Source organism: Mytilus galloprovincialis, chromosome 6 (genome assembly GCF_965363235.1).
Source record: "Mytilus galloprovincialis chromosome 6, xbMytGall1.hap1.1, whole genome shotgun sequence".
NCBI lineage: Eukaryota > Metazoa > Mollusca > Bivalvia > Mytilida > Mytilidae > Mytilus > Mytilus galloprovincialis.
Window position 1 is genome coordinate 64,868,142 of NC_134843.1, and position 23,658 is coordinate 64,891,799.

General features: G+C 32.3%; 1 protein-coding gene and 2 long non-coding RNA genes across 5 annotated transcripts in view; 1 reads left to right on the forward strand and 2 right to left on the reverse strand.

Moving 5' to 3' along the window:
- Nucleotides 1-7,735, forward strand: part of LOC143080105 (uncharacterized) — a 13,492-nt gene extending 5,757 nt beyond the window's left edge. Inside the window, exons 2-3 of the long non-coding RNA XR_012979622.1 lie at nt 5,967-6,054; nt 7,247-7,735. This is a non-coding gene — a long non-coding RNA (uncharacterized LOC143080105). The remainder of the gene's footprint in view (nt 1-5,966; nt 6,055-7,246) is intronic.
- Nucleotides 7,736-10,159: 2,424 nt separating this feature from the next.
- LOC143080106 (uncharacterized) lies at nt 10,160-14,403 on the reverse strand. Of its 3 annotated transcripts, none has more exons than XR_012979625.1 (3): nt 14,154-14,403; nt 11,940-12,138; nt 10,160-10,549 (listed from the first exon to the last, which is right to left on the reverse strand). It is a non-coding gene; the product is annotated as an uncharacterized LOC143080106 (long non-coding RNA). The 3 variants fall into 3 exon arrangements; XR_012979624.1 differs by having other exon boundaries at nt 14,125-14,403; XR_012979623.1 differs by lacking the exon at nt 14,154-14,403 and having other exon boundaries at nt 11,940-12,653.
- Nucleotides 14,404-18,881: 4,478 nt separating this feature from the next.
- On the reverse strand, nt 18,882-22,942 carry LOC143080107 (uncharacterized). The gene is made up of 4 exons (XM_076255788.1): nt 22,795-22,942; nt 21,765-22,463; nt 20,975-21,202; nt 18,882-20,376 (listed from the first exon to the last, which is right to left on the reverse strand). Exons 1-4 carry the CDS (start codon nt 22,820-22,822, stop codon nt 19,436-19,438), a joined length of 1,896 nt encoding a protein of 631 aa, XP_076111903.1. The 5' UTR covers nt 22,823-22,942; the 3' UTR covers nt 18,882-19,435.
- Nucleotides 22,943-23,658: the final 716 nt, after the last annotated feature.

The following is a 23,658-nucleotide window of genomic DNA, read 5'->3' on the forward strand; positions in this document are numbered from 1 at the left end:
ATTTGGCATTACATGTAGAAAGATAATATCATAAAGAACATGTGTACTAAGTTTCAAGTTGATTGGACTTCAACTTCATCAAAAACTACCTCGACCAAAAACTTTAACATAAAGCGGGACAGACGGACGAACGGACGGTACGACGGACGAACGGACGCACAGACCAGAAAACATAATGCCCATAAATGGGGCATAAAAATATGAAAAAAAATCTGTTGAGAAGAGCTTAACTCGTCAGATTGATACAAAACAGAAATACATTTAACAAAAAACAGAGTGGCAGGGTATTTATCCATCCCCAGAACAACAAAATACAGCTTTGTATACAACCCAGGGACAACTCGCAGTTACTGAAAGCCAGGTCAGAGTCAATAATATCAAATAATAAAAAAATATGTAAGAGTATTTTAGACACAAACGACTTCTGCTTCTAAATTCTTACTCATTAAATTGACTCAAATTCTTAAATTTGACGTATTGCATAGTTTTAAAAGTTAACGAACAACTGACGCCAACGACGGCCGATAACATAAGATGGACGTTAGTGATGGGGAAAGATCACCTGCATGGGCATTCGAAATGAATAATTCAACAGTTGACTGAAAAATGCTAATTATTATAAGAAATTCTTTAGCCATATTTACATATTACCTAACTTTCTTTAGTTTGGAACAGATTTTTTTTCTTCATACCTGACCTTTTATTAATCGTTCATCAAGATGGAGAGCATCAATCAAAGCATTTTTCTTTTGATAAATATAAACAATGCATGTGCATCCAACAAACGCCCAGTGGCAGATTCGGGGGAGGGGGTTTGTTGAGGGTGTACCACTTACTGTTAAAAAAATACAACATTTTGCTAAAATTTAAATTTGTTCACCATTTTGGACAATTACACCCCTATCTTGGACCCTCAATACGCCCCTTATGTGGGTATTCAACTACATGTATATCTATACCAATTAATGCTTTATTTACTGCTGTTGATTTCATAGGAGTACACACTCATTTTTAATTCGGAGTATTGCCAAAAAATATTCTGTTTATACTACGTAAGAAAGCAATGATTTCGTTTGTTTAAAAAAAAAATATAAATGTGTCCATTTGTTGAAACACAAATTTTACAATAAACAAGAATAAAAAAAAAAACAATACCCGGTCCCCTTAAAGTTAAACATGTTAAATGGTTGTTGCCTTCAAACAATCACCTTGTAAAAAAGATTATGTTCTTCTCATATATGTTATGATGGTATGATACTAAACCCCTAACGGGAAGGATTGTGCCTGATATTCATATGATGAAATCATAATCTTTCAGTCAGTTTAATTGAAGTCAGGAGCTGGCATGTCAGTTAACTGCTACATGTAGTAGTCTGTTGTTATTTATGTATTATTGTCATTTTGTTTATTTTCTTTGGTTACATCTTCTGACATCAGACTCGGACTTCTCTTGAACTGAATTTTAATGTGCGTATTGTTATGCGTTTACTTTTCTACTTGGCTCGAGGTATAGGGGGAGGGTTGAGATCTCACAAACATGTTTAACCCCGCATTTTTGCGCCTGTCCCCAAGTCAGGAGCCTCTGGCCTTTGCTAGTCTTGCGTTATTTTAATTTTAGTTTCTTGTGTACAATTTGGAAATTAGGATGGCGTTCATTATCATTGAACTAGTATATATTTGTTTAGGGGCCAGCTGAAGGACGCCTCCGGGTGCGGGAATTTTTCGCTACATTGAAGACCTGTTGGTGACCTTCTGCTGTTGTTTTTTTTTCTATGGTCGGGTTGTTGTCTCTTTGGCACATTCCCCATTTCCATTCTCAATTTTATCTCTGTCTCTCTCTCTCTGCACCTTAAAGAACGTTTATTTTCCTTTCGAATAGGAATGAAATATTCGCCACTGTACGTTAAGAAAACTATATCAATTAAATTAATTTCCTTGGCAAAAAGTTTAATAAAAAAATGCCAAAACGATTTGACTAATCCTTACGATATTTCGTGTAACAAAATATAAAAAAAACCACACGAATTGTTTTATTGTGATAGCACTGTGACTTAGTATACATATTTGGCACAATTTTTATCTCTTTCCACAAAACAGCATAATGCGAGACATACATGCTGTAGGTGTGCTAAACTATTCGTATGAAGTTTTATATTTCAGTATATATGAAAAATCCCTGGATGCTTCATACCTTTTTGCACAAGTATATGCATTAGCATGACTACGCTACGCAGTTTCATATGTTCATTGTGTCTGCCCAAATTTTCGTAGTTCAGCGACTGCTTCAACCCTGTATATATTTTTGTCATATGAATATGAGAAATAGGAAAACTATATTTGGTAAGTCGGATCTGGATCAGTGAGCAAGGTTAAGTTTTCGCAGTCATTTTTTATATATATATATACAATATATAAATGCTATATGCAATATATTTAATATATTTGAACATAATTTTAAGGTGTATACTGTCTGGTAGGGTTATATATGTACCCTTGGCCGTAGGTATATGTACAGACTACAGTAATGTTGTTTTTCTTAGACAAAGAGCAGGGAACCAGGTCAAGAGTACCCATGTCTGATAGTGATTATATACAGTGATGGTTTACTTTCAGTATATAAAAAAAAGATGTGGTATGATTGCCAATGAGACAACAGTCTCAAGAAGAGACCAAATGACGCAGAAATTAAGAGCTACAACCATCATGACCATGACAACTGTACCCCTAACATGAGAGTAAACCATAAGACATATATAGCAGATGCATGGTGATGATTCACAGTTATGATTAGTCTCAATATCTTAATATTAAAAAAAAAACTTGCTTCATTAATTCTCGCGCAAGTTTGTGCAATCGTGGTTAACATTAGTAATATATCGGGACGTAAGTATATATCTTGAACTATATTTATTTATTTTCAAATACTAACTGCCTGTTTTATTCGCGATACGCTAACATTTTAAAAAATACATTAAATTCAGAATAGAAGACCGTTGTATCGGATAAAACATAGACTCTAAACCATTAAACAAAAGACCATTCACATTTTATCAAAATTTTTGTAGTATCATAATCGTAATTTAATGACAAAATTTATATAATATTTTATTATTTTTATTGACAATGAACTTGTCTGAGTAAAGAGACCGATCGGGGACACTCCACTCCTAAATCCGCCACCGAGCTCTATTGAGAGAGATCAAATAACTGGGAATTCTGTTGTATTCATTTAACTTTAAAATTACACCGTATTTTGGGTGTTCTTATTCAATTTTAGGATCTTTAAGGGGTTTCAAAGTTTACAATTTAGAAAGATAATGTTTGATTTGATTTGTTTGGTTTTTTTTGGGGTATTTTTTTGGGAAAGGGCAATGTATTTGAAATGCCATTTTCCTTTGTTAGTCAATGAAATGAAAGAATAAAAAAAGGGGGAGGTGAATGAGATCAATTCTAAGAGATATTTTTCTTTCACTGATGACGAGTCTGTGTTTAGCAAATTAATTTTGTGGAGTTGTCTCCTTCCCCTTTTTAGCTCACCTGGCCTAAAAGGCCTAGAGTGAGTTTATCTTATCACTTGGCGGCGTCCATCAAACGTCGTCCGTCGTTGTCGTTCATTAACCTTCACAATCATAATCTCCTCAAAAACTCCTGTGCAAAATTTAATAAAACTTGGCCACAATCATCATAAGGGTATCTAGTTTAAGATATGTGTCCGACATCCTGGCCCGCCAACAAAGATGGCTGCCATGGCTGAAAATAGAACATAATATTGAATTGCAGATTTTGGCCTATATCTCCGAATCAATTTGCATTTAGACAAAGCTGACATTGGGTTAAATTGTTTATGTGGTCAAGTCTTCATGTATCTGGCCTGAAATTTTCAGAAAAATCAGCCAAATTTTTGTTGGGTTTCTGATTCTGAATTGGTAATCTTAAAGTAATTTGAGTTTTTGCTTATTATCTTGAATAGTATTATAGATGGAGATAAACTGTATTATATTCAGCAAAGTAAGACCTATAAATAAGTCAAAATTGTCAATTAAGGAGTTATTGCCTTTTAAAGTCAATTTTTTACATTTTTTAATGTAATTATTTACAAAAATCTTCTCCTCTGAAACAATTGAGACATATTTAACCAAATTTTTCACAATCATCATTAGGGTATTTAATTTAAAATATGTGTCCGTTGAACCCGCCTGCAAACCTACATTGCGAACATGGCTAAAAAAAGAACATAGGGGTATAATGCAGATTTTGGCTTATATCTCTGAAACTAAAGCCAGAGTATAATAGTTGCATTATTTAATGCATCGATTGTAAACAAATATACCAGGTGAGCGACACAGCCTCTAGTGAGTTTTTACATCGTACGTCTCGAAATTCCTTTAATGGAGGTCTCATTGGGGGGGGGGGGGGGGGGTCTGATCCCGGATCCCGCTTATTGTTTTGTCAGATTCCCGTATCCCGCTTAACACTATGTTGGTAAGAAATTCTCATTTTTTTTTTGTAATTTTCCGTGTCGCGCTAGACTTCATTTCACGTTTTCACGGTACAATAATTTGACTTTCACGCGTCACGCTTAGAAAAAATCGGTTATCCCGCTTTACGCTTAGACGCCAATGAGATGCACTTTAAAGCATGAGTATCCAATTTAACAAATGACGTTGCATGTCTTGGTCCATACTTGGCAATTATTTAGGCGGGAAGTCACCTTAGTACCATAACAGTCTTGATTAAGATTACGGAAATATGACAAAACTTATAGAATATTCAAAGTGAAGAATTCCTCAAACGGGTCTTTCATAGATATGATTCGTCAATTGTTCGTGCCTTTCGTCAAAAAATGTATTACAGAAAACTCTAGTAAAACGTTTATGTAAAACTCCATTCTGTGTAGGACTTGCATGCATACACAAATCCAGTTTGCAATATTGGCAAAATCGAGATATTGGGTTTTACAATAGTAGATGGAATTTTAAACAATTTACATGTACGTACGACGGATGCCGACGGACACCAAGTTATCGCAAGCGTTTGATGTTTGCTAGACCTTTAAGGATCAATATTAGCTAAAAAGAAAATATATAATAAATGTAAAAGATGAATTTATTATGACTTGACCTTGTCCAAAGTTTTAAGAGCACGAAGAGTAACACATGGTGTTGTAGGGATCACAGTGACCACGGTGACCTGATTAATCAGAAGGATGTTAACTCACAAATATTCCTCTGCGGTCAATAAAGCAGCTGGAATTAACGTGCATATAAACATTTATTATTCCATGTAACCCCGCTCCCCTTCTTGAAATCTTCCTGACTTAATTTATTAAATACATATAATACCTTTGATTATTTAGCCTGAATATTATAAAGTTCATGTATTACTACTTTATAACCAGGCGATCATCTTTTATTTCTATACGAGAAAAAATAAATAATCAAAAAATAATTTTATATGGGTAAAAATAAGAAAATAGAATAAATTCTAGAGTATTTGCCAGGGCTTGCAATTAAATTGAGGCGTGAGTATGTGTTATAAGTATGAATCCTAATTGAAGCCGGGGTTGCTCACTAATTTGCCAAAAAAAATGTGTTCTTAAATTTTATATTAAACAAATGTTAAATAAAACTTAGTTCAACACGTTGAAGTTAAACAATTATTTAATTTAAACCAGCACTACAAATTGAATTAAAATTCTTCATTCATTTGTGTTTAGTATATAAACATGAAACGCTCATTCAATATGATATTTTTGAAAGTCCTATGGAAATCATTTTTCTTTTTCTAATAATTAAACACTTCACTGTCATGACTGTGCATGTAGGCTCCAAAGTTGTCTTACTGACTCAGTTTATCTTGTAATCGAAAAAGGGACACCATAAAAACACGTCTTCCCATTCATTAGTATAGAAGCATATATTGACACATTCCCCATTTCCATTCTCAATTTTATGCATATGTTTTAGACTCCTGATGGTATTACAGAAGACAGAGAATGGCTCCAGTTCATCGTTTGAGAGGCGACGACTCAAGCGCAGGGGTCTACATATGTAGGTATGTTTGTTCGGGATGTATAAATACACAGCCACATCCGCTCTTGTTTTATGAATATGTTTAATCCGATGACCTCGGGTACAGAAAGCACCACAATGGCCTCGTCTTTAAAAAAAACTATCGCGACAACTCTCATAGGTGTCCGTAAATGCCCTGTTGCAATGACTTATTTCTGATGCTATCAAACATTCCTCTTTGAGTAGAGACGAGGCACATACAAATGCCTCCAGAGTTTGACTGTTAATTATAGCAAGAAAAAGTTAAAAAAAAAAACCAGACGAACAATAGTGATTTATTTTATTTATAATAAATAAGATGTGGTATGATTTACAATGAGACAACTGTCCACAAGAGACAAAACGACACAGAAATTAGAATATACAAAAATATGAAATACAAAAAGAGGTTGATCTTTTGCTCTTTTAACATGTTCATGTTTAAAGCTAACTATATGGTATGTGTTTTCTCATTATTGAATGACTTACATATCTTACATTAAAATAGTTGACATCCTTGTAGTTGTTGAGATTTTTGTTGGAGAGTTGTCTCATTGGCATTCATACCGCGTCTTCTTGTTTTTATATTAGTATAGATAATTACTTTCTGCGGAAGAGCAGATTTTTGCAGCCTATTCAATTATTGACAAAACACTAAAATTGAGAATGGAAATGGGGAATGTGTTAAAGAGACAACAGCCCGACCAAATAGCAGACAACAGCCGAAGGCTGCCAATGGGTCTTCAGTGCAGCGAGAAACTCCCACAGATCCGAAAACTGTGCTCTAGCTACAAATATTACGTCATTCTTTTATCAAGTTTCTGAGAATAAGATTACGGAAATATTTGTTTGAATGACAAAGAGATTGCAATATTTCTTCCAAGAGTTAGGTATAATGAAATCTTGAGTTTGGTTACTTCCTGTTTTTGAATCTCTGTCTTATTAAAACGGATATAATACTGGATATATATTGATCACAGATAATGTGGTGGCAACAAACAGACCCAATTGAACGGCATCTGAAATCTAGCATAAACATGTTAAACTAATGAAATATTCTTCAAAGTTTACACCTTCAATTATGATAAGCAATGTACAATTTGTAATTGTAATTGACATGCATGTGATCGAAAAAAAAATATTAGTAAAATGATTAAAGATGGGAAATTATATCCAATATTGTATTTTATTTGAAGGTTCATAACTACCCGGTATATAAAGGAGGAACTAGAAGTTGGAATCCACAAGATCAGAAGGCGATACACCATTGTAAAGACAATTCTATAGTTAGCGTGTGAAAAAAAAGTTGAAAAGTTGTTAAACCTGAGCGGGTATATAACGCTGGATTATATAACACGCAAATAAATATGCTTAAACAGCACAAAACTTGCACAGAGGAGTTCACTGCAACTAACTTGTCCTGGGATATGTCCATAGCATTTGTTACTTATGTTACATATTACTCGGCTTACTTTATAAATGAATGAGTTGATGTAATGTCTAGAGCGGTTTTCAGATCAGCAAGGCAGTTATTTTTCTTTGATAATTCTCTTAATTATTTATTCCCGTTGAATATGTAATGTGTAATCATTCATTTATATGTCTTTTATTCACTGAAATGATTTTATTTTTGGTACGGTGCTTCTAATTTTTCAAGTATACGAGGCAAGCATTTTTCTAACATGACATGCCATGATATGATTATGCTTTTTTAATATTCTTGTTTTCAGTTAGTGTTTGATCCAGTTAACCATAAACTAATATATTTATATAAGAAAAATACAATAAAAACTGTGATCTTATGAATATTCTGATGTATCCAATAAAGCTTCGCCTTTTATTTAAACGAATTACCTTATTGCTATGGTTATTCAACGTTTTAAGAGGAATAAAGTTTAAACACAAATATATCAGATTCATTTAGCATGCACGGTTAATGTAATTCAGAGCACACTGAGCTATATATGTGCTAAAGCCTTTTAATTTTTGAAAGATGCTATTCTCAATGATGAAATGTGCATTTCAAACAAAAGGTACTTTTAACAGAATTCTGATAAGTCTGTCGCATCTAATAGCAATTTAATCATGAAATAGCTTTACAGAATTCTCATAAGCCTATAGCATCTAATAACAATGTAATTCTTAACAGAATTCTGATAAGACTATAGCATCCAATACCAATACAGTTCTTAACAGAATTCTGAGAAGACTATACTAGCATCTAATATCAATCTAATTCTTAACATAATTCTGATAAGACTATACTAGCATCCAATACCAATACAATTCTTAACAGAATTCTGATAAGACTATAGCATCCAATACCAATACAATTCTTAACAGAATTCTGACAAGACTATACTAGTATCTAATACCAATATAATTCTACCTTATAATTCTTAACAGAATTCTGATAAGACTATACTAGCATCTAATACCAATATAATTCTTAACAGAATTCTGATAAGACTATAGCATCTATTACCAATATAATTCTTAACGGAATTCCGATAGGACTATAGCATCTAATACCAATATAATTCTTAAAAGAATTCTGATATATAGGACTATAGCATCTAATACCAATATAATTCTTAACAAAATTCTGATAAGACTATAGCATCTTATAACAATTCAATTCTTATCAGAAATCTGACAAGACTATAGCATCCAGTTCCATGCAATGCAAATCTTAACAGAATTCTGATAAGATGGTCGCATCAAATACGGAATTGAATGTAATTTTAACAGAATTCTGATAAGACTACAACATACAAAACCAATTTAATTCTTTACAGAGTTCTAACAAGACGGTCGCATCAAATACCAAATTGAATGTAATTCTTAACAAAATTCTGATCGACTACAGTATCCAATACCAGTGTAATTCTGTAAAGAATTCTAATAAGAATAAAGATTCATAAGTCTTTTATTATAAAGCTTCGATAGTTTAATTTAATTCATAAATCAAGGGGTCTTAACAAAATTAAAATAAAATTGCAGCTTATCAGAAGTGTTGAACATGCTAAACGGATATTTTGTTTGTGCAATAGATCTGAGGAGTACAGTGAACTGTTTGATAACAGCAATATGCAATTTGTCTTTGAATATCAAAGTTCCTGTAGTGACTAGTTAGAAAATGTCTCTTTTTTAACTTGCCAGACCCAGAATTTGATCATTTGGAAATAATCAATTGCAAATGGAAGCTGTTGCAATTGAAAATACTTGTTATTGCACAATACTGTGCAATTGAAGATTTCTTGCTATTGCGTAATACTGTGCAATTGAAAATTTCTTGCTATTGCACAATACTGTGCAATTGAAGATTTCTTGCTATTGCTGAATACTGTGCAATTGAAAATTTCTTGCTATTGCACAATACTTAATATAATAATTTTGGATCCTGATTTGGACCAACTTGAAAACTGGGCCCATAATCAAAAATCTAAATACATGTTTAGAATCAGCATATCAAAGAAGCCTAAGAATTGAATTTTTGTTAAAATCAAACTTAGTTTAATTTTGGACCCTTTGGACTTTAATGTACAAACACTGGACACTTTTAATTTGCAAAACACTCATTTGCAAATCCGCCGCCGCCTCAAACAAGAGCTACAATATCATGTATATAACCAAAATGTGCAGAATTACATGGGATTCAATAATTTCATTGGTTTTCTACAGTTACTTTCATATTTATTTTGCAATTTGAATTATAAAAACATGGGATTTTCAATATCCCATGGGACAGGGCAAAATCCCATGGGATTTACCATTATCCCATGGGATTTTGGTTAAATCCCATGGGATTTTTTTTTGTCCCATGGGATTATTGTAGTCCCATGGGATATTTGTTGTCCCATGGGACAAAAAAAAAACCATGGGATTTTTAATATCCCATGGGACAAATTAAAATCCTATGGGATTCTAATTGTAAATATATAGATATAAATAAACAGTAATGTGTATGTTACAATGTTTTCTATTTGGTAGTAAATTATTATAAGATGAATCTTTTTAATTGAATATCTTTTTTTCTTGGGAAATGTTAATTTAGCATATTGTTCTTTAACTGTTCAAAACTAACTTTTAAACAACAAAGCAGATAATGTAAGTATCAATATATGTTTATTCATGAATTATAGAATACTTTCTTGAAACACAATTAATTGCCATTTGAAATCAATAAAAACTCTATTGTTAGGCTTAACATACTAGTAGCTATTTAAGTAAATCTATTTTTTTCACAATATCCCTCAACACAAAACATTAATAGTTTCTTATCATCCAGCATTGTTTGATGGTATAGTCCACTTTTTGGACATTCAGCACAGAACTTTGACATTATTGTGGTTTCAATATTTTTTTGAATTTAAAAGAACTTCAAATCATTGACTGAGTGATGAAAATAATAACTGATCCAACTTTTGTCTTTGAATTGATTCTGGTCTTGTTTCTATGTTTTCTCCATTTATTCTAGGTGGTGAATTTCAATCCTTCTGAAAAAGAACCAATAAAATCTAAAGTAATGGATTATACAAAATTGTTTTCATACATGTAGCAATAATATGATTTTCAATAAAAATAGCTATGCGATATGGATTTTACTGATTGTTAAAGGTTGTCCAGTGTCATCAGTTGCTAACGGCCTACATCCTTTGGTCTCTGATGGAGGGTTGTCAAATTAGCAATATACCACATCTTCCTATTCTAATACCATATAACAATCAATTAATTTATTCTTCTTTATAACATTTGGGTATTTTCCCAAGTTATATACATAAAATATATATATACTGTAAATTCGGAATTAATGCGAGTTTTTTTTTTATTGCGAAAAATGCAACGGAGTTGTAAACGCAATAATTTAAACTCGCATTATGAAATATTTTATATGGATTAAACAGGATTTTTCTCAAAATCGTAAAATTTAAAATCGCATTTAAGTCTAAAATGACAGAATCGCAATAATAAATGCACGCAATAATTTATGAATTTACAGTATAAAGATCAATGTTAAAACTTTAGACAACTATAATAACATTCCATTATTCACAAGAATTTGCAATATATTATACAAAATGCAGACAACAGAAACAATATTTCTTTAAGCTTTTGAAGTTCAGACAGATTTCAATTTGTGTTTTATTTCAATGAAAAAATACCTTGAACATATTGGAAATTATAACATTGATACAAAAAAAAATATGTATGTTTTATCCTTATTTTTTGTGTTGTTGGCTTGCTGTCTCATTTTAATATACATTTAAACATACATCAATAATCTTCTTCTTTATTAAAAGTAAAAATGGGATATTTTTGATTTTGATATCCCAAAACATTATAGTTCTATCATGTCTATCAAACACCAATGTGTTTGATATTAATTTTAAGACATGTATAAATGTTCCAGACCATATCAGTATTCGGATGTTACTTTTACGGTCCAGAACTTACAGTCCCACCATATGTGTACAGTCAGACCATTTAAGTATATTTGTACTGTCTGGTACCAGCTCGACCAAACCTGTGTTTTTATTTTAACTGCAATTAAACTTTTTGTATTAATCTATTAAAGATTTCAGTTATGTTGATCTGTACTGTACATTTGTTTGTAATAAACTTGACCAACTTCTTAAAATTGGGCAAACTGTATGCGTACAGTCCAAATACTTGTTTGTTCTGGAACATAAACATGATTAACAAGCATTTGGCAGGATGTCATGCTAAAATCCCATTAATATTAGTACTAAATTTTGAGTATATACATGTAAATCCACAAGTTACTTACTGAAATTCATGGTGAACACTCACCAAAAACTTACAATTTAGAGGAAAGACTGGAAAGATGAATGCACTAACACTATCAAAACAGAGCATAAAACTTACCGAAAAACAAGATGTTTTACATTTATCCAGGAGCAGGATAATTGAAAAGTTGTTTTTTTCTTTCTCTGCTGTCCATCATATAACCTTTGATTTCATTCATGCAAAATATGAAAATCTGCAAAGGTAAGACCTAGAACCTCAACTTATCCACATTTTGAATTTTGAACTGCATACTTGTCCTTTTCATCTTGCTGACAACCTAAACATAAAAAAATGATAAAAACATAATTCTAGATTGACTTTGTGTTTTTATTTTTGTTGGTACATGTACAAACAATTTTCCCAACTTTAAAACGAAAACATCATCACCAAAGAGGAGGTCATACTAACCTCCGAAATATTTAAACAAACCGAAATTATTACTTGATTAAGATCTTGTCGTAAATTAATGGCATAGATACTCTTATTTTTGAAAACTTGATGTCTATTGCATACTTATATTCCTTTGTACGAGAGTATGCATATTAAGATGGACTCCATGGACTTTAATGTAAGCATGATTAATTTTACAGTCGCTGACAGTTTTTCAGCTCTATGTGTACATTTTGAGAGAATCTTGCAATACTGTATATTTTGATATTCAGAACTTATTGTGAGGTTTTTATTAATACAACTGAAAGCTGTATCTCGTTTTCATTTCTGATACATATTTATGAGCTGAAGACCAGTGCCGAATTTTTCTCACTGCATTGAAGACCCATATGATAGGTGACCTTCGGCCTTTGTCTGCTCTTTGATTGGGTTGTTGTCTCTTTGTCAAATTCCCAGTTTCCACTTCCCATTTTATATCATGTATGCTGATTTTTCTTAAATTACAATATTCAATCATGCAATTTTGTCCATTATTGAAAATACGATAAGCAAAAATAAATGCACAAAAAATTTAACATTGTTATATATGTAAAAGACTTTTTTTTAAATTCAAAACAGTTGCCTACACTGTTAATTTCCTTGTTTGATTTCATATTTTTAAAGCCTTTATAGCTAGCTAGATGGTATGCCGGGGCGGATCCAGCCATTTTAAAAAGGGGGGTTCCCAACCCAAGACAAAGGGGATGATCCTATATTCATTTGATTTGTTTTATTGTCTCATACAAGAATATATATGGTTTGACGGTGGGGATCAGGGATTCACCTAACCACTGGATGACAGGGGATCTCAACCTTTTAAAAGTTTCTCAAACATGTGGGGGTGGGGGTGAACCCCATGGACTCTCCCTATATTTCCTTTTATTTGTTTTATTGTTCTATACAAGAATATATAAATATGGTTTAGGGGTGGGGATCTTGACCGTTTACAAGTTTTCAAACTAGAGGGGGTGGGACTTCACTTTTATTTTATTTCATTATTAATTTTATTGTCCCTGACAAGAATATATATGGTTTAGGGGTGGGGATCTGGATCGTTCACAAGATAATAGCACATTCTCAAATTGAACAGAGTGGTGAAACCCCCAAAGACCTCCTTTTAATTTCATTTGATTTGTTTTATCGTCCCATTCAAGAATATATATGGTTTAGGAATGGGGATCTGGACCGTTTACAAGATAATAGCATATTCTCAAATTGAAAGGGGTGGGGATTACCTCCCATGGACTCCCCCTCCCTTCTTTCTTCCGCCCCGAAATACCTTTTAATAAGCCCCAATGCACAGATAGTTCACAGTATTTTCCCTTGATTTACACTAAAGAATATACACTATACAGGTGTAATTTTTTTTTAAAAAGATAATACAACTGAAGACCACCATGACCACAGTGGTGGATCCATAATTTTTCATAAGTGGGGCCCACCGACTGCCTAAGAGGGGCCTGCTCCTGCCATGACTCAGTGATTCCATATATAATCAACCAATTCTTTTCCCAAACAGGGGGCCCTGAACTCCTGATCCCCCTTTTTTTCCTCATTTCAATCACCCTGATATAAATTTAGTTTTATCACTTACAATAGGAATGGTTTGAATTCCCCAATAATTCTTATATACCATTAATATCAACATATTTCATTTTTGATAAATGAAAGGCAAAAGTTTTCTATGGGTAGAAATGGATAGTGGGAAGCTTTCAGATTCACACCATGCGGGTGGCTGTGTTCAAAGTGCTGGGTTTTTATTACCCTCGTTGTTTGCGGACTAACTATTTAGGCCAGTGGTGGATAATAGTGTGCGTGCATTAATCTTCTATACCTTCTTAATCAATATATTCAAATATTGACGGCAAGTGTTGTAATGATGTATCAATGTCTTTTTGAAAATCACCGTGCTATTTACATGTGGGATCGAGAATGCAGGGGAAGGAAACTTGTCAATTATGTTTATTTCTAAGCCAAAATAAAATGAGCCGCCGTAAAATTAACCTTGGGTAATAACAGTGCATGTAAGGCTCGTCTCGGAGGGGTGTCTTTTTTTCTGTCTTCTTTTTTTAGTTATATTTTTAATAACTTACACTTTTTTCCATTATTCTCTTTCTTTCGCTATTCTTTTAATATTCCTTTTTTTTTCTTTGTCCTTTGTTCTCTATTCTGTTAATTCACACCCATACCCTCTTATGTGTATGTGGACTTACTGTAGTTTATTTTTTAGTTCTGGCAGAGATATTAGATACAATATATGGGTCATTTTCAAAAAATGTCGAATTTTGAAATTGAAAAATTTATTAAAAGTTACTTATTCAAACCTCGCGATTCAAACAACCCTCTACATAAGCACATCAAAACAAACAGTACTTTAAGAACAACATATTAAAAGATGCAATCTTAATGAAGTCATAAAAGAATATCTTGAAACATTTTTTGATCGGTGGTACAATATTTTGTCTATCCTGTTACCATTTTCAAAAGAAATTTTGGGTTATTAAGAAAAGGTTTAGATAAAATGTTAAGCTTGTTTTACGTTACCAATTAGATGGTTTTCAAGAGAATAAACTTCTATATATATTCATTCTGTAAAATAATAGATTATTTGCCAATTTTGTAGGTTGTACTGAAAAATGGCTCTAAAAATTGGTTTTCAAAGGTTGTAAAAATTACCACCAGTAATGCAAGTCTAAGATAGCAATTTATATTGTTCGGCCTTTTTTCACCCTTTCAAATAAACCCAACATCAAGTAAATCCCTTACACGTTAATTTACTTTTCTCTTTATTTCGTTGGTAAGAGGAACGTACGTTTCTGATATATCACTATATAAAAGTCTATCCTGTTACCTTTTTGTCTATCCTGTTACCGATATTAGTATTGCACCTGCAAATGCTTAATTGGGAAGATTAAGACGTTATAACCTTAAGATCAGTTCAAACAATGAAATATTTCATTCGTTTTCCACCTACATGTTAAGATAACAAAATTAACGACGTTTTTGTCTATAATTGTCTATCCTGTTACTGTAACCATAGCAACCATAGTAACAGGATAGACATAACAGGATAGACAAATTTCTTCGTTTTTGATTGCTGTTGTGAAATAACTACTCCCTTTGGTTAAGTGATTATGGTTTTCTATTGTGAATTTGGTTTCCAACACGTTATTGCACTTTTTACAACCATTCTGTTAGTGTAATTAATCAAAATGGTTGGTAACAGCATAGACATGAAAAAAAGTACGCTCTATTTTTTTCACTAAATGTCTTGAAATTTCTTTTCTCTACACTGTCGTTCAAGAAACGAGGAGTTTTAAATGTAAAGATTACTTTGGATTTTTGAAATCAACACCGACTGATTCAATATTCATAGGGAGAATAATTTAACGACTGATTTAAGTATCGGTAACAGGATAGACATGAACCTCCTGTACGCTGATTGAATTTAGTTTGTAGATAATCTGTTACATACAATGATAAAGAAGCTACGATTTTTCGTTAGAATTATAATTAACGTTCTTAGAAAGTCCCTTTTGCAGATATCAAGGCGATCAGAAAATCGGAAAAAAATCGTTTGAAATGTGTTTTTCTGACAATGTACGCACGCAAATACCCCCAAAATCGGCCTTAAATGCAGTTTAATCTTATAAAAATAGATGTAAGGTGTGTTTATTATTAATGTTCTGAATCACAAATCCGACAAGCTTTCATTTAAACCATTACAACTGAAATTTCCATTAGAAATAAAAAATTTAGCATGGGTGTACTGAAAATTCGACATTTTTTGAAAATGACCCACATATGTCTCTGGTTCTGGTATTATGCGATAAGTCAATTTCTTTTTCATGCAGTGTCATGAAATATAATGGTTTTATGCATATCAGCCAAGATTGTGCGCAACATTTTAATAAACAATTCAACACTATATACACGTTTAATGTGAATTTTATTAAAATCGATGAAGAACATGAATTTGGCAGCTAGTGCCCCTTAAACAGGTAAAGTTCAATTAACAAATTCTGATCTACTGGCATTCAACACCAAATTACTTACTTGCTGTATATTGATAAATGTGATTGTATATATTGTCAATACCTCAACATCGAGAATACGTCATGTGAGGTGTTGGTCGCTACGTTTGATACGGGGTCAAAGGTTGCGGCTTCGAGACAGAGAAAAACATCCAGGTAAAAAGTGTAGAATTTTGTTTTTGAAAATTTGAGTTGTAAATTTTCCTATAAAGTACTTAATTCCGTTCATCTAGTTGTAAATTTTCCTAAAAAAAAGTACTTATTTCCGTTCATCTATTAAGGGTATAAACTAAACTGAACAAGAAAAGTATTAGTAAACAGACAGAAAGTCTGACGTTGAATTAATTATTTTACAATTAATTGTTTAAATATATGAGAGAATGTTTTAGGCGAATTTTTATATGAGAGAATGTTTTAGGCGAATTTTCTTTAATTACAGATAAATGTATTTTAGGTTCAGGAAATGATTTATTCTTCGGGTACGTCTAAACAACCGCTCAGGACCTCCTGAGTGCACTCAGGACATACAAAGTGCACTCAGGACCCATTACCGTAATCATATCTGCACACATGATGGATGTTTATATTCGTTATAGCTTCTTATTTTAGAGTTAAATTTTGGTAGAAGTTGAAATCGCAGGGGCGGATCCAGCCATTTTATCAAAAGGGGGGGGGTCCTAACCCAGGGCAAAAAAAAGGGGGAGTTCAACTACATGTCCCCATTCAAATGCATTGATCGGCCAAAAAAGGGGGGGTTTCAACCCCCCCCCCCCGGAACCCCCTCCCCCCTCTGGATCCGCGCCTGAATCGAACTTAGATAGATATGTTAATTCTTATAAAATAATGAGGGCACGTGTCACTGATTACACAACTACTGAGCCATGAATTATCCAATCAACAAAATTGATTGGATTATCCAAGGATTTGTATAGTATACAAATCCTTGGATTATCTTTATTGTTTTTTAGGAATTGTATTGTTTAGTTCAGTTTTACCTTTAACATGAATTTGCATATAGAAAAAATAAAATATATATCTCATTCGATGTGCTTTTTCAGTTTATTTTTCATGATGACGGGTAAATTAATTTGTTGTGTTTTGCAGTTCACGAATAAAGAAAATTATTTTATAGTTGCGTTTTTTTTCTGTAACAAGTTCGATTTTTGTTTTTCAGTGTGATTCTTTTCTCTCTCTCTATTTAAATCAAGTTTTTAAACAAACACAATGTTGACTGAATATCAAATTTTATGACATTTGTATATCTTTATTCTCAACAAACCATTATACAAGAGAAGACAATTATGTACAATATTCAGTTCAACCTTAACGGAAATCTGTGCACGAAGACTTAGTCGTGGTTTGAACGGATTTCGTGTCAATAAACTGTCTTCGAAATAGTCTTTCTTTGTTAATGTTTGTGTCATTTTGGTCTTTTGTGGATAGTTGTCTCATTAGCAATCATACCAGATCTTCTTTTTTATAATTTCTCGCTACTACAATCTAACTTACATATTTTTTTAGAAATAATTATACCCAAAATATCATAATTTTTAAAAAAACGGAGACGAAAACGGAGACAACTTAAGTTCATTTTCAGAATTCATTTTCGCATTGAAATTCGTTTCAGGCTTGTGAAACTGGACAAAACGACTTTAATTAGAGAAAAAAAACTTAATAAAAACGGATTTCTTAAAATATTCGTATAACTCAAAAATAAAATTCCTGGACAAGTTCGATAAAAATGAAAAATAACATCTAACTACATGTATATGAGTTTGATTGTTTGAAAAGTACGGCTTTTTCCGTTTAGAACGGATTCCATATACAAAACTTTAATTAATATAAATTCTTGTAAAGTATGAACATTTATTTCCCTTTTCAAACTCGTGCAAAGAATTAATTACTGGTCCAGGACATGATAACTCGTGCAAAGAATTTATTACTGGTCCAGGACATGATAATAAAATTAAGAATAAAACTTAAAAATTTATGGAACGAAATTTTAATAAAAGACGAAAATCTTAAAACATCGTGATATTCATTCTAGACGTCACAATATTACTTCCCGCATGGTCACACTGTACTAACAACACAATGTATAAAACAACAATAAAGATAATCCAATTAATTTTGTTGATTGGATAATTCATGGCTCAGTAGTTGTGTAATCAGTGACACGTGCCCTTATTATTTTCTGTGAATTACAAATGTAACATATCTATCTAAGTTCGATTTCAAATTCTACCAAATTTAACTCTAAAATAAGAAGCGTATAAAGAATATATGCATCTATCCTGTGTGCGATGACTATAAAGGGTCCTGAGGGACCGGTCAAAATTTATCGTCACATAGGACCGGTGCAAAAAATAAAAACTTTTAATAAAAGATAGAACCCTATGGCTTTCCGACTGAAAAAAAAATGATGTCCTATGCCCACTTTGTAATAAAAAAGTTGGTGTCCTATCCTACTTTTCCAATGTATTGTAAATAAAAGTATACTTAATAGAGGCATTTAACATATGTTGTCTTTATAATATGATAAAAAGCAACAGTTTCATGTTTAACTTTTATTTTGTTGATTCACAAATAATTCATACAAGCATGGCATTATCATAAATTATACTATGAATATAGCATTGAAAAAAACAAAGACATTGCATAATGCAATCAAACCACACATTGGTGTTTGTTAAACTGAAAAATTAATGAAACTACATGTATCTTATAGACATGTACAATAGACAATAGACAATATTGAATATAGAATATTATCAATACCTTTAAATATTAATTATAACAACACGCTCCAGGAGAAACATGAAACTCAATAGCATTTGGTTTAACTCTCTAGGTTGCCTTGGTATGTGTTATAAATTGCTTCAACAATTTTCCCATTTACAGAAAATGTACCTGATGTGACCCCCAAATGATTTTTGCTACTTTGTTGGTTGATGTTATGTACATAATGTAAGTTTGTTGCACTTCACCAAATACATTCTTATTACTGAATTAAAAAAATACATGTACATGTAGGTAACTCTGCAAATAAGGTAAATCATGTATAATGGAAGACTAAATTGTCTTAATTTTAAAATGACCATTTTAATATCTTTATAATGTAATGTAGTCTTGAAATTTTTTTGGCAAACAGATACGTCTTGATCTCGATGAATAAGTGTGCAAACTGATTTCACTTTGTAGGGCATTATTTTCCTCTTCACTTTCATCACTTGAATCGGTGTCATTAGCTTCAAGAATCAAATCAGAATCACTATCATCAGACTCACTTTCACTTTCCTTTTCTGAATCATTTCCATCGTCAACTTCTATGATTGATTCCTTGGCAATGTGGCGTTTTACAGCTTGCACCTTGTCAAGTTTGTACTTAAATTGACCTAGTTTGTGATGCTTTATATATTTTTCCAAAGTGCAAGATGTTTGTTTATCAATCATATTGTTTTCAAACATTTCATTCCAATTATACCCATTATAGTCTTTGGCTGTTTCATTTTGTCTCTTTTGGGTAGTTGCTATAGACCGTTTTTCCCTATCAAGTTTCAAGGTTTCCATATGCGAGATGTACTTCTTTGCTATTTCTTCAGAAATAATGAACTTTTTGCTGAAATCAGAAATTGCATCATGATAATCACTTGCAATCTCACCTTGACTAAATAGCTTTTTCAGATTGGCCCTTGGTTGAAAATCATCTGGTTCTCTGTCCTTCTGGTCTACTTTCACAGGGGTTTGTACATGTGATAAATAGTGAAAATGTGGTAATTTTGAATAGTCTGGATATGGTCTAGGAACAGCACTGACTATGTTTGAGCCATACAAATCACACACTGTTGAGTTGGAACAAAATTCGCAAGATTCTGATATTTGTTTGCATTTAAATTTTCTGTATTCAAGGTACAATTCTCCACTTTCTGTATGTCTTTCAGTGAAATCTGTTATTTTCTTGAAATATCCGTGACCAGGTATGGTATGTTTTGTAGATTTACCACATTCCATATATTTCTTCAAGCAATCCCCATTTGAAAAAAATCTTTCCTCTGAAGAAAAAATATTATTGTTGAGGTATTAGTCAATAACTATGGTTATAAAAAGTAAAATCACAAAAATACTGAACTCAGAGGAAAATCAATTTGGAAAGTCCATAATCACATGGCAAAATCAAATAACAAAACACATCAAAAACGAATGGACAAGAACTGTCGTATTCCTGACTTGGTACAGGCATTTTCAAATGTAGAAAATGGTGGATATTTTTACTTTTAATTGGTATATGTCCTTTTGTGTATTATGAGATCATTATTGGTAAATGTGCTAGCTCAATATATACTAAAAATTCTCTTGACAAACAAACTAAATATTTATTCTGAATGCTGTAGTTGACAGATGATATAATGAGTGATTTACTGTTTGAAATTATGCTTGCATGTTATAGACAACCCATTTAAGCATTTAATGGAAACTAAACCTTTGATTATACACAAACATTACAGAAGACTTCCATCAAACATTAAATTGCTTATTGACATTACACAGTACAACTGAACATAAAATAATTACATTAAAGCATACCAAATATCAAAATCATTCTGCTGCATAGAAGATACACATTGAGCCAAAAAATACATGTATATTTACCTGGTCGTTCAGTGACATAAGCTTTTAGAAAGTCTCCTGCTGGGCCTTTTGCATCATCTATTCTAACACATACTTCTTCTGCTACTCTCCATGCATTCTTTTCAGTGGTATTGGCTTTTCTTTTCTGGAGTTCTTCAGATGATAAATTTGACAACTCCTCCTCAGATATGTCATCTCGATGACTGTAATAGTCCCATCGCAAAGTGGCACCATCAACTAGAGAATCGCCTACAGTTCAAAATATTAAAATTAGATATATATCTTTTATGGTGATGTGTAAGGATTTATTAAAGGAATAAATAAAACAAAAATATTGCTTTGTGCTTCATCACATGTATGACCATTTTTTAATGTGACCTGTAATGGTATTTTTGCAAGATTAACATTGGTTTGTTACAAATGTATCTTGTTTTAATAAAATATGTAATATTAATAAGACTAAGTGTATATATTCCATGTGTACATGTAAACCAAAAATATCAAATTTCAAGGGGTATACTATATAGATGCATGTGTTATTAGCTATATACATGTATATTTATTGTCCCATTTACCTGAAAAAAGGAGTTGCAAACCCTTGATATCAGTAAAACTTTTGTGCAAGCTTTGCAAGTGTTGTTTTCTGTGTCAGTTTTCACACAGATGTTCAGTACAAGCATGATGTTATGCAACTAGTAAACTTGCACTTGCATATGCTAGGAATGGTAAAGCATGTAAAATATGATGTGATGCCACGTCATATATAAATGTTGACTGGTTATGGTTCTTTTTAATATATAATATGTACTACCTATTGAACTATTGGTTCGCTCAGCTTCGTTCTGGGCCGAATCACCACTTGCTCTATGGATCCGTGCCCTTCTTACTGAATTCTGAATTCGACACATCTCTGCAAAGCGAAATCGAACAGCAGTGTTACTTATACCAACACCAGGACCTGCATCTGTGTATTCGCAAATTATTGGTTTTACTTCAGGAAGGCAGAGTAAATCAATTGTTTGCATTACATGTTGGCATTGTTCTGTCAAAAAATTCAAGCTAACGAGCGTTTGGTCCATATCATCAGACTGTAAATGTTCTAAGACAGTATTTATGTATGTTAAGATCTCAGATATCTTTTCTGCTACTTTCACATTTTCTGTGTCTTTCCAATCTTCCATGGCTAAGTTCAGTCGTTTTTGAAAATGTGAAAGTCTTTCAATTTCATATAGTACAAATTGGTTTTGGCCCTTCTGTAGAGATGCAAGATCATCTTCTGTAGTGCTATCCAAGTAATAAAATATGTTGTCTCGGACTTTGGCGCAAAATGCTCTTTCTTGTTTTGAATAAGATTTTGATTCATTGGTACCCGTCATTTCATATATGTCTGGTTGCTCATAACGCAGCCTTAACATGTCACTAGCCCAAACACATCCAGTACTTCCAACATAATATTTTGGCCGTACAATTACTTGACTACTGTCACTGTTCTTGATAAGCTTTTCTTCATCTGGAAAAAATAAACGGCAAATATCACATGATGACATGAAAAAAAAGAACTGGGGAGTTGCTCACGCAGCTTCTTTGGCAACAGGATAATAAAACATTGAATAACACCCCCTTTTTCTGTGACCATTTAATCGTGATTTGGATGTCCAATTTTATTATGTATTTATTTATTGTTCATACCCTGATGCTTAATAACATGTATGTGTATCAATTTTCATCATTATAGCACACTTGCCTCATGGAGAATAAACTTACACATGTAAATGTAAGTTAACGTTGTGCAACATAGGGACAGACAGACGGACCTGAACACATTATATCCAACAACTTACTTTGGATTGTTTCAGTTTTCCATGTCATAAACCTAAAAGAACTTGGAGTCTGGTAAACTTCCGGAGTACCAAAATCATGCTGTGGTAGTTTCCTGGTTTTGGTGTCATCAGTTACTTGAAATATTTTCCCCACTTTGGTGTCTCGTAATCCAACTGAAAATCAGAAAATATAATTATATATAACATTTTTGTTCATTTGTGTATATAAGTGTACATGTACTAATCAAACATGTCATGGTGAAGTCATATTTGTGTGTCTCTAGTAAAACAATAGTTTAATAACCTACAAAACCAAGTTTCAGGGGGTATAACCGTTCACTGTTTTTGGTCCATCTGTCTGTCTGTCAGTCTACACTGTCATAACATGTTGTCACCGCACTAGCACTTTCATTGAATGTGGGACTTCCTTCAAACAAAATATAATTGAGATCAAATCCATACATGAAAGTATAAATAATTTAAGAAGAGATATATTATTTGTCCTTTTTCACCATTTAGAGTGCATTTCGTATGTCATGAGTGCAATCAGGAGGTCCTTCAAGCAGTGTTTAGACGTACCGTTATTCTTCTGGAAGCTTCAATTTTTTTTTTATCAATAACTTTTACACAAGGAGACATTTTTGTTTTTTGACAGCATGAACCCCAGTTAATGAGCAAACACAAATTAAGAACGAAAATCGTTTACAATTAAATTTTATAGAAGGAAAAAGGGGGGGGGTAATACTGAACAAATTTTATTTACGCTCACATACTTCTAAACAGATTTGCATATGTAAGCTCTCTATAGATAATGTTAAATTATTTCAGGAGTTTTGAAAAAAAGAATATATACAGTTTAATTTCGACTAAAATAGTGATTCTTTT